Source organism: Gasterosteus aculeatus, chromosome 4, assembly GCF_964276395.1.
Source record: "Gasterosteus aculeatus chromosome 4, fGasAcu3.hap1.1, whole genome shotgun sequence".
NCBI classification, from domain to species: Eukaryota; Metazoa; Chordata; class Actinopteri; order Perciformes; family Gasterosteidae; genus Gasterosteus; species Gasterosteus aculeatus.
Genome location: NC_135691.1, coordinates 5,002,960 through 5,015,558, shown reverse-complemented (window position 1 = coordinate 5,015,558; position 12,599 = coordinate 5,002,960). Strand labels below are relative to the sequence as shown.

The 12,599-nt window shown below is 43.2% G+C and overlaps 1 protein-coding gene across 2 annotated transcripts in view; it reads right to left on the bottom strand.

The window, feature by feature from the left end:
* The window catches only part of mgat4b (alpha-1,3-mannosyl-glycoprotein 4-beta-N-acetylglucosaminyltransferase B), a 49,742-nt gene that overhangs the window by 20,628 nt on the left and 16,515 nt on the right, over positions 1–12,599 (bottom strand). For both annotated transcript variants that reach the window (XM_040172610.2, XM_078100557.1), the window contains exons 2-4: positions 4,752–4,931; positions 3,971–4,114; positions 3,104–3,237 (exon numbers count right to left, since the gene is read on the bottom strand). In XM_040172610.2, the coding sequence (XP_040028544.2) occupies positions 3,104–3,237; positions 3,971–4,114; positions 4,752–4,931 (458 nt within the window). The remainder of the gene's footprint in view (positions 1–3,103; positions 3,238–3,970; positions 4,115–4,751; positions 4,932–12,599) is intronic.

Genomic DNA, 12,599 nt, shown 5'->3' with positions numbered 1-12,599 from the left:
TTTATCCCTGAGAATGACAAAGACGAAGGCATAATCCATCAGGCGATACAAAACATGACAAAACTTCGGGAATCTATGACAAGAGATAAATCTCCCTCCCCAGATTGGCTCACACGGGTGTGGTATTCATGGAAAGGAACACTAATACAAGCAGCTACTATCCTCTGTGTTCTCTTCGCATTCGTAATTTGCGGTATCCCATTGATCCGTCATACGATTGCCCAACTCCTGGCGAAACAAATGGCTATGTACAGCCTGGGGTCACCTGATGACTCACCACCAAACTTGTTCCCTAGACGCGACTCTGACAATAACCCCAACAGTGACTCGGACTCCCTTGACGAGCTGAACACTTACGACCTCGACACATACGCATAGTGACATAGTGACACACTGTCTGTGTGCATTCCTGGTGTTCTAAATGTTTTTTGTTTCACAGTAGCTTGCTAAAACAATGAGAAATAACATTCTCACAAAAACAGCTTTTATTCTTGCATTTATTAGTATGTAACGTAAATATGATTGATATAATGACCTTTCCACAATATTCTATATCTGTATTGTGTGAAAGGGGATCAAGTTCTGGTATTGTGATTTAAACATGTTCTCATTTCTTTTTTATTTCAATACTGTACACATGACATCTGGGGTGTAACGCTCAAATCCTGTGAGAAGGTTTCCAGTCTTTATCTTCTCCTAACAGATTTCTTCCTATTTTCCCATTTCGGAGGGTTTTTTTAGGGAGTTTTTGTTCTGTGGCAGGAAAAGTTTTGTGAGCGATGTCCAGATGTTCAATGTTTTGTGATATTTGATGTGGCAGATTATCAGCTGTTAAATTTTTAGAGTAGTCATTCTAAATTGATTGCATAGTTTGTGATTATTATGTAATCAAAAGAGTGGAATGTAATGGGAAAATGATATGTGACCCTTTTAAATGCTTCATTTGTATAACCAGTTTATTAGTTGCAAGTGCTTAGGTCACAAAGGCCCTGACATAAGAACTGATGTCTCCCACTTGGATTAGATGTTTCCAGCGTCATAGCTGTAGAGATTGAACAAAGTGTTTGTTATGTCTATGACCACCTTTGTTTTAGCATGTTGGGAGAGCAAGGACACGGTCAAAGAACTGACGTGTCTCACATGGATAAGATGTTCCCCGTACCCTGGCTGTAGATACTCAACAAGATGGTTAACGGTTTCTGTTGACGCCACCGATATCTAAGTTTAGGTATAAGAACTGCCTCGATGTGTTGGGAAGAAAAGGAGGTTCTTGACAGTCTACTGACCACGTAGCTGTTGTGACCCTTTTTCCCTTGCAAGGAAATAAACGGAGAAAAGACATACTTGACTCAGAGCCTTTGATTCTTACTTAACGATTGTCTGTGCAAAATCTTCCACCACAATATTAAAACATGGTATTATCAACTAGTGATGATCATTGTAGTTTAATCTACCAGCAGTATATAAGGTCATTCATATTAGCTGCACCCTTTAAACCACATTAAAGTTATGATATAATATTCTGCATACATGAGTACATTTTGGTGCCAACACTAGTATTTCTCTTATTATTTTTTACTTCTTTAAGCTCTGCATATATTTATTCAGCTGTGTGTAACGCATGGATATTCTTCTTGAATGCATGAAAACAAACAGATTGAGAACATAATTCAATCTTCAAAAAAAACATTCTGCTAGATTCAAAGTATTATTCGGGATACTTATCTCCAGACTTTGTTTGATGAAGAGTTGAGAGGAAGATAGTTTTCCCCCTCGTGATCTGAGCGATTATTTAGTTTACGTTCCCCTCCTCGCCGATGTTAGTGAGTTTGTCTTTATTTATGTCTACATTCGTCACGTTGATACCTTGTGTTTTTTCTTTCTCCAGGCTGCATGTAATGTCTGAAATACCCCCCTCCATTTTTTAATCTTTTATCAGACACAGTTTTCCGAGCAGAGGGGGGCGTTGGGTTGGGGGGGGGGTTGTTGCCACGGACTCTAGGCGGTGGAAGTGGAGCGACGTGTCCGATGGAGGAGGGGCAGAAGCATGTGATGAAGCACGAACGGGCACTACAAGCGAGCACCCTTGCTGAAATCAGCGCTTTGCTAACCTGAACGCAGACACCATTATGTCTCTGTTCTGTTTGAATAACATACAGTACCAGTCAAAAGTTTGGACCCACTTTCTCATTTAATTGATTGAAAAAATGTGTCCAAACTGTTCCAGACTTTTGATATATATAATAAATAATATAAAATCTGTACATTTGAAGTGGAGTCATCTGGACGATTTTTCTGTTGAACAGGAAGCGACCATATTTGGACAGAAGAGGATGTAGAGACTTGTATACTTTCTGGTAGAGACCTGTCAATCAGCGTGTAGCCCCGCCCTAAAGCATACCCTGCTTTATGGCCTTTTGACTCTGAATGGAGCACAATTTACTAAATGAACATCATGCTCTAATGAAGAAGACTTTAAACTAGAGATTGAGGCCATAAACCCAAGTTTACAGTGTTCTCTGAGGGAATAAATCAAAAGAAAGTAGAGTAATTTTCTCATAGACTTCTATAAGACCACAGGAGTCGCCCCCTGGTGGAGACTAGAGAAGATGCAGCTTTAACACATAGAGAGCGGAGCATATAGGTAAATATACAAACAACATACGTATGAGTGTGTGAGATCTGAGATTTAATGACAACAAAGAACAGCTTGATAAATAAAGTTTCAGGCGTCAAACTAATAACGGCGCACGAGAAGCTGCTGCACTGTGTGTGACCCTTATCACTGTTACTGCGAACACAAACACCCACACCCACACACACACACACAGCTGTAAATGAGAGCAGGAAAACTCTTCACACTGAAGTGATTTCACAGCTTAAATAATTCAACGCACACACACAAATTTTTTTTCCTCCCCTGCAGCGGTTAGCGTTAGCACAGACGCTAAACACTGAGATTATCAGCCTGTGTGTGCGTCGGGGTTCATTATCTAAACCACTGACCTTTATAATGCATGCATCAACACACATGCTCGCACTGATGGCTAATTACCCACACACACACTGACACACATGGACACACACACGCACACTCACTGACCTCAGCGATGAAGACGACGATGACGCAGTCGTCTTTCTCGGCCGGACTGAGCTCTGACATCAGAGAGCTAAGTGTGTCTGTCAGGTAGGAGTGGACCTCCCTCTTTACACTGGGAACCCCCATCACTATGGAGACTGCACACACACACACACACACACACACACACACACACACACGCACAGACACACACACACAGATATAAGAACATTTAAAAGCCTCTCTGTCTTCCTTTAACCTTTTTTTCTCTGCTTGATGCTCCGAGGAAAAAACACTTTGTGTTCAGTCCGATCAGTTTCAAAGCTTTACGCAGACACAAACACACACGCACACACACACACGCACACACACGCAGATACGTTTAAATTAATTTATTCATCTGTTTCCACTCGTGTTTTTTTTTTCTTTGCAGCACCATAAAGTACTTTGTGTCCGACAGACGAGTTTTGCTCCGAGTGCCTCATGAATACATTTGACGGCGGCACACAAACACGCACACACACACGCGCTCACACTCTTGTGTTCTGTGTGTTTTATCTGTATTATGCCCTCTGTGTACAGCAGGCTTTGTCCGAAAATGGTCTACAAAGCAGAAAAAACGTTAAATAAATTCGACCCGACACACACGGTGACCTTGCCCCGGCCCGGCTGGTTTTAGCTGTTTGTTTTTCTCTGCATGGAATGTGGAGTACATCTAGTGTGGGGAGGGGGGGGCAGTTAGTCATCTCCCCAGGGAAGGTGCACTGTGGCCGGGTTGATGATTGTGTCATTGTGCCTCCGGGGCGAGGAGTGGGAAGGCGCTTTTAATGCATTAAAGTAATATGGTGAAGATGTTAATCGATCTAATCTGGTCCGGCGGTTGCCTCTCACCCCCGGTGCGCCCCTGCCCCAGGTGCACGGCCGGCTGCAGGCTGTCCTCCCGGTTCAGCAGGTGAGGAAGGTGGTGGAAGATGGAGGGAAGCTGCAGGACGTTTTTACTGCTGCTCACATTCCACAGCTTCAGCCTCGTCTCCTCTGATAAACGGGAAAGAGAAGGGGCCGGGTGAGGCAAGAAGAGACCAGTTATAGCAGGTTAGACCACATGAGGTCAATGTAGCCTAGAGTAGACCCGGTTAAATCAGGTTAGACCAGGTTGGGTCAATGTAGACTAGATAAGGACAGGTTTGACGACGTGAGGTCAATGTAGACTAGATCAGACCAGGTTAGATCAGGTTAGACCAAGTTAGGTCAATGTAGATAGATAAGGACAGGTTACATCAGGTTTGACGACGTGAGGTCAATGTAGACTAGATCAGACCAGGTTAGATCAAGTCAGACCATGCAAGGTAAATTTAGACTAGAAAAGGTTATATCAGGTTGGAACATAAGAGGTACATTTTGACTAAATTAGTTCAGGTCAGACCACATGAGGTCAATGTAGACTAGATTAGACCAGGTTAGATTGGGTAAGACAATTTGGTATCTTCTGAGACATGTCTTATTTCACCCAACAAGCCCTCTTAGTCCGTCTTACATTAGTCCCATGAGGAAAGCTTTATGCAACAGCTATATTTAGGTGTATATAATCCATTTTTCAGGACAAGTTAATATGAAACCCTTTTAGACCACAATAAAAGCAGATTACGCCACGCTGTAGCAGGATTATACTGACCCGAGAGGCTGCTCCAGGTGCGGTTGATGTCTCTGAGCGCCTGTTTCTCAGCGATGGCTCTCTTGATCTCCTCCAGCACCAGATTCAGCTCCTTGGAGCGCAGCAGGTTCTCCTGCTCGGCCGAGTGAAGGCGCTCCCTCAGCGCCAGGAACTCCCGCTGGTAGATGTCCACCACATCTCCTGCAGGGGAGACAGGTGGAGAAGGGTTACCTGGGGTTTTGAGGCTTTTTTTAGAACAGGAAACGGCAAATGTTACGAAAACCAGCACGCAACCGGTGAGATGTCTACAAATAACAAACATTCAGGGTGTTCAAAAACTGTAAGAATACTTTTTTGTATACAAAAACGGCCACCAATTAACAGCTGGTGGACTTGAAAGTATCGACAAGCGAACATCTTCCTCTGAGCCATCGAGCTCCATCGACAACATTTAACAGCTTTTTTCAAGGAATCTTCCTTCATAAAGATCGAAGCTCCATAGGCAGGATTCAAAATATTCCCTTCACATAACGGGACATGTTTTCGTATCGTCTTGTGTCTCATTTTTTTATGAATTTCTCAATTTTAATACCGGACCGTTCTGATTGATTACATTTAAATACCAGAAGACAGACATTTAAATATGAGCATGTTTTTTCTGATTTGCCATCGCTGTCATGGACAGATGGAAACGAAGAGACAGAATCCAGCTCCTTGGGATTAACGAGAGAGTTTATGGGAACAGACAAGTATGGGGGAAAATATATATACGTAATCTGAGTGAAAACATGAAAATAAAAAGCTTAATCCTTTGATCTAAAAGCAGCAAACAGCACCCATCATCCTTCCATCATCCCTCTCCGGGTTAATGCTGTGTGAAAGTAAATCTGCTGTAATCCCCGGTTATTCAGATGAATAAACTCTCACATCACCGCTGCTTTAAATAAGAGACGGCGTGGAGTCCGTCCCAGGGAATAAACAATAAGCTTTATTCTTTGTGTTATTCAGCGCGAATACTGTATAAGAAGATAAAGATTAATTTCCTACATTAAAGAAAGGCCCACGGGATATATATAGAATATATATTCAAGTAGACTATGAAGAACCAAATTAAGGCCATTTTCACTTCATTTTTTTCATGTAGTGTACTTTTCATTTCAATGTTATTAAACTTTTGGTTTTATTTCCTTCCAGACATGGAAGCACAGAAATTTCTTTAACCATAATTAAAGGTCCCAAGACATAAATCCCAGGAATATTAAGTCCATGAAGGCCTCACCTTTTGCACATTATTTTGGCTTGAATTCTGAGTATGAGTGCTAAAAAGTATTTTAATATTATGCTTTCAATGTTCTGTCAATTCTCCTATTTAGCTGCATGTTCCATTTGTTTTATTTACTGGTTTGAATTTTGGAGCTTTTTGTTGCAGTGAAACCCGAACCGCTCGTTAAAAGTAGAGAGAACCGCTGGATGAGACCCGTCTGGATCGGTAGTGGTCGAGATCCTCTACTCTGTTTGGCTGATAACTGAAGTGAGTTTCTGAGCATGCACACACACACACACACACACACACACACACACACACACAGACGAGTTTTTAATGATGCTGCTGCCCAGTTATTTATCTGCATTGATGAAATAATCTCCTTCCTGCAGACTGATGGTAAACTGGTCCTTGTCTGTGCTGCAACTCCAACTGCTGAAAACAACACAACACCAACATAATCACACAAGGCGCATGTCTGTGTGTGTGTCTGTGTGTGTGTGTGTCTAATGACTTCTGCAGCCTATAGGCTTATCTTTCAGGTCAAAACGGGAAGACGAAAACACAAATGGGTATACATGTTTTCAGACACAGTGAACAGCTTGTGTGTTTGTGTGTGAGAGAGAGAGAGAGAGAGAGAGAGAGAGAGAGAGAGAGAGAGAGAGCGAGCGAGCGAGAGAGAGAGAGAGATAATAACATTGTCTTGTTTGAAAGTCAGGCTCTTTACAGGATTACAATCTTCATATAAATATTCACGCTTTGACCTCCAAGAGAGAATGATGTCATACGCGTGTGTCCGAGTGTGTTCACTAATTCACTTGAATAACGGGCGGAAACTAAAGCCGTCATGTGAGGTCAGAGGTCACCGGCGTTCAGACACACATAGAGAAGTTGGCTTAGATCAATAGCTGAATGGAGACGGATAAACAACACTAATACACTGTAATCTGCTCTATAATACCGCACACACAAACACACACACAGGCACACACACTCTAACGTAGCACGGTTGAGTCATCCTATCTGTGTGTGTTACTGTACTAATATAATAAGTCACTAATCACAGGGTGGAGACCAGGCAGGTAATGAGATTACCCAGCATGCTCTCTCTCTCTCTCTCTCCCTCTCTCTCTCTGTTTATCTGTGTAACAAACACACACACACACACACACACACACACACACACACACACACACACACACACACACTTGTACAGGATGACTCACTGTTGATGTCCTTCATGATTTTCGGCTCATAGGAAACAGGATGTTCTTTGAGGTGTAAATGAGACCTTTAGTCTCACAGTTTTGAATATTAGCCAGATTTTGGTTGATTGATTGATTGATTGTGGCAACAGTTATCATCATCAGGCACTCACAGTTCTTTATCTCAGTCAATGAAAGCAATGTTGGCATAATACTATGAATGTAGTACTGCCCTGTCTACGTTATACTTATATGTGAAAACAATCACAGATTTTACTCATACGTTGTACATATAAGGGATAAAAGATACTCCTCATTTGTTTGCATTTGACTACTGAGTTAGGTTTCAATAAATAACTTAAATGCAGAGAATCAGTCAGTGTTTGTTATTAATAAATCAGAAGGCGATCTATTTTATGATATCTTTGTATTAGCTTTTGTTCCAGAAATATGATATTGAGCATAAAATATAACCTTTGGCACAGTCGCTGATCACTTTGACCGGACCTGAACCACAGAGCAAGGAAACACTATTCCACACGTGTTTCCCTCTGCAGGTTAATAAGTCGCTCCGAACCTCTGAACCTCAGACGGCCTCCTTCTCCCCCAAGAGCCCAAAAGAAGATCCCCTCGTACAACACGCACTCCTCACAGCAGGAGAAAACCAACTGATGCTTAATCTTCGGGTTCGAGTCCTTTGTTTGGTTTAAATTGATGACAAAGAGTCAAAAACATTTACACTCTGAGAACAATAATTCAAAATAGAGCAATAAATAAATAAAAGAGTGACTCTGTGAACCTCCGCTTCTGCTTTTGTGCTTTGCCAGTAGATGACTGGAGAACAAACAGCTGGTTAGACAATAACCAGGTGGTTTCAGTCTGGCAGTTAAACAGGAAGTAAATTACCCCCCCCAGCATGTGTGTGGGTTTAAGTCAGAGAAAAACTGGGAAACAGTTCATTCCCCACTGGTCCCAGATCAGCTGTTTGTTCAGCGAGCTCAAGTTGATGACAGGTTCGAGCCCGGCTGCTCCATGTCCCATGTCGCAGTGTCCCTGAGCAAGACACCTAACCCCTAATGGCTCCCCGGGCAAAAATGTAAAAAGCCATGGGTTAAAAATGCAATGTTAGTCGCTTTGGGATAAAAGCATCAGCTAAATAACCTGTAATAATAATAATAAAAGATTAATGTGACTTCTCTGCCGTTAATACATGTGTTGTGCTGCCTGGGTTCGGGCTGTGGTGACCGCAGGGTTCAGGCTGGTATCCCAGAAGCCTCCAAGGCTGATGGGGAATCTCTGAGAGGAGAGAGTTTGCTTTTGAGCGTGTGATTTTTCACGACCGTCCTGCGGCCGTCCTCTGCTGTTCACAATGATTTATTATGCAACACTCTCTCTTCGTCCTTGGTTAACCTTCTGTAAAAAAAAAAAAAAAAAACTTGGCGCCAAGACTCTGCATCTCTGAAAAACATCCCAAAATAATCTGCTGGCGAGATAAGGAGCATGAAAGAACAGAAAATAGCACATAGATTGACAGAAAAGAGGCGAGCAGTAGGTAAACTGTGCGTCAGAGCCAAAGTTCCGTGGGACAAACAAAACAAAGCGCTGTCCTCTCTTTGTCGCATTAATTCTCACAGATCGGAGGACCGGTGGGGACATTAGCATTCGAACCGGACGGACTGAACCACCGTCAGCGGAGAAAAACGTGCGCAGAACAAAAGAGAACAAAAAGCGAAAGTGAAGAGAGCCGACACAAAGGAGCAGAAAGCTGCTTTCAGACTAAACAGATCCAGTCGGCTCTCGTTGAGGTGGCAGGTGAACCCTCACGCGGGACGCCTCTCTGTGGGAGGCTGAACAAAAACCACCTGGTTTAAGAGTGCTGTGAAACGGGAGATACGTGTAGATGTTGGCAAAACTTATACATTCTTAAGAATAATGTTTCGCCTTAGTCAGCATTGCTTAGACGACAGCTGTGCTCTCCCACACAGAGGCACATTTTGTTCTGGGTCCTCTGATAATCAAGACATTTGTGCGTCAAGGTTTAGTCTCGCGGCACTTAGTTTTTGCCCAGAGTAACCCCTGTTTTTCTAGCAGTGGATGAATTTTTCCACAACTTTGTTCTGGCAGCAACATTCGTTCTGCTGAGTGAAGTCAAAGCTTCATGTGTTCACGCTGCATTCTCTCCACTGTCCACCAGGGGGCGACTCCTCTGGTCCTATAGAGGTCTATGAGACAATGACTACTCTCCGGTTTAATCCCCTTAGCAAACATTGTGAGCACGCGTTTATGGTTTCAGTCTCTTGTTTCAGGGGATTTCAATACAGCATTATGTTTATTTAGTAAATTACGATCCAATTAAAGTCAAAGTCAAACAGAACATGAAGCAGGGGAAGCTCAACGTCTCACTCAACGTCCCCCTTCCTCCTCAGTCCAAATCTGGTCACTTCCAGTCTAAGCTACTAAAAGGAACCTTCTTAAAGGCCGGCGCATGCGTCTGCGTCGTTGCGTCGACGCACTCGTTTCAATTCATGGTTCTAAAAGTCTTGCGTGTGTTGCAGAGCAATTTCATTTCATTTCTTCCGACAAAACTTTTTCAATCTGATCCGTTCTCTCGTGAACATTGTTCGTTTTAATAATGGCGGTATTGTGCTATGAAAACGGAAATGTGAGACTCCGTAAAGGATGTAGTTAGCAGACCAATCGCAGCCTTGTGTTGCTTTCAACGCAAGCCTAGAAAAATGGGTTGACGCATGCAAGGACGCAAGGAGGTGTTATAGGCACGCAAGAGACACGCAAGAGACACGCAAGAGACACGCAGGAGACACGCAGGAGACAAGCAAGGGGGTCTTGCTCTCTGAAAACGCAGAAGCATAAACTAGGGTTAAGTTTTGACTTTGGTGCCCCTGTTGGACTAAAGGACAAGAACAAATCATATTCGTCTGAAAGTAGCCTCACACACACACACACACACAGAGTAACCTCAGTTCAAACCCAAACAGTATCGTCTAACATCATGACTTCATCTTAGAGTGTGTGTGTGTGTGTGAGTGTGTGTGTGTGTGTGTGTGTGTTCTATACATACTGAGCTCTTGTTTCGGTCGATATGTGGAGTGGCTTTGTGTTTATTTGAGCCTTTAGTCAATACTGTTGTTTGTCTGTGTGTGTGTGTGTGTGTGTGTGTATCTGTTGTGTGTCGCAGAGTCATTACCATGGTCTCTCACAAACACACAAACGCGCGCACACACACACACACATTCATACTGTTCATTTTGGCAGCGCTCACATATCTTCACATGCTCAATATCAGCTGTCACATCCAATAGGAACAGGGACAAAGAGACGGTAGGAACAAAAATCTGGCAGGGTTTCGGTTCCTATCCCCCTGTCGGACCAGATGAACTGACTGGTTTCACTGGCTCACACTGCGACTCCCAGTTCGAGGGAAGGCAAATGTTTCTGTTTATTCCATGTGAATCTTCATACATTCCAAAAATTGATGCAAACCAAAATAATCACACACAAGCATAAACAATAATATTGACTGAATAAATAGAAGTTTAATTTTATTGTAACCTTTGGTCTGTAAAACAGGATCGTGGTTATAATGCTCACTGCTGCCAACATGGCTGCCACATTAGCATGTGTGCTAAAAACAAAGCAGCAGAGCGTCTGAGGAGGAGGAGGTGGAGGAAGAGGAGGAGGAGGAAGAGGAAGAGGATCGGCTAGCGTGACATGTTGGTTTCGGACTTTCAACTCCTAAACGCGTTAGGGAACAACAGGCGGAAGGATCACAGCCGACAAAGAGGCCTCCTCCTCCTCCTGCTGCTGCCGCTCAGTAACCATGACAACCAGGAGCGTGTGAGTGTGTGTGTGTGTGTGTGTGTGTGTGTGGAATCGACTGGACTCGCACCATTTCCAATCACTAAGCAGTCTCATACACACAAACACACACACACTGATGAGTGAGTCCTTTAGGCGGTGAAGTGTGTCCTTTTCCCCCTCAGTCTGCTGCAGCCAGACACACAAACCCACACACACACACACACACACACACACACACACACACACACACAGGACAGATTTACTTCTGTAGTTTAAAGGTTTTATAAAGGCCCGTCCTCTTCTGAAACCAAAAGTGAACAATTGTTATGAAAAGCTTGTGTTGGAGCGAGTGGAAATAAAACAAACGTGTCCTCAATCAACAGTCCTCATCTGAAGAGGAAGTGCCGGGATTCTTCTTACACCAGCTGGTTACAGTCTTTTCAAAATAAACTTCTACCTTTAGAGGAACATAGTTTTAAGAATCAAAAGTATTTCATTGGGTTTGGAAAGTATCATTAACTACACGATTTAACAATCAGATGTTTTGATTTTTTCTCAGCTAGTTTTGAATGATTATATAAGATCATTGAAAGAGGCCCAGTCTTCCCACTGTGGGGTGGAGACACCACAACCACACTGAGGCTGGGAGGGTAGCTTCCTGTCTATGAGATAATAGCTTCCTGTTTATAGGATAATAGCTTCCCGCCCATAAGCACTCCTGTCTGGTTGTCCAGAGGTTTACACCCCCCCTCCCTGTGGCCGCACCCAGTGCTCCCAGTGCTCCCAGTGCCAAAGCATTCCTCCCAGTGCTCCCACTGGTTATGTGACATGCCACCTGCAGCCTGCGTGGTTAGAAACACCTGCTGCCTTGAAGCTTCACGTCCACTTAGCAGAGCAGCTAGCAAAAAGGAGAGACCTCGACCACGTTACCCAGAATGCCACAGGGAGCCATTATGGAGTCAGTGATTGGACCTGAGTACTTCCTGTTTACGCCGCTGATGGTCCCCAAAAGATCAAATCAAAGTCCTCATTTGAATCATATTAATAAAATGTTACTGCAATCCCTTCATGGAAGGTGACACATTTTTGGTCACCCAAGATTTCAGTTGAGTTTAGTTCAGTTCAGTTGAGACCATTCTTTTGTTGTCGTTAATATCTCAAACGTTATCTCAAAAGTAATTGTCGAATTGTGCAGCAAAGGATCCTTCTTTCTTAGTTCTAAGAACTAAACTAAACAACTCCTCCTAAATCCCGGAATGCCTCTGGCCTCACAGCATCCCGACACTTCCCGAGGTAAAAACCTCAAAAGGTTCAATGGACCCTGGAACAAGCTGCTGATAACATTAAACATACCGAGAACTACAGGTTCCTCTCACACTTGAACGGCAGATTTAGTAATACTACACACCAACCGTACACCAATACGAAAACACAGTACTACAGTGTACTGCTAATACATTTGTAGGTAACAAAAAATGATGAACTCTTTTTGTTACCTACAAATAAAATATGCAGACGCTGCAACATCAACAGCCGTGAAGGTTAATGAGTAAATAATTAATGTCAGCAGAAGCACTCAGC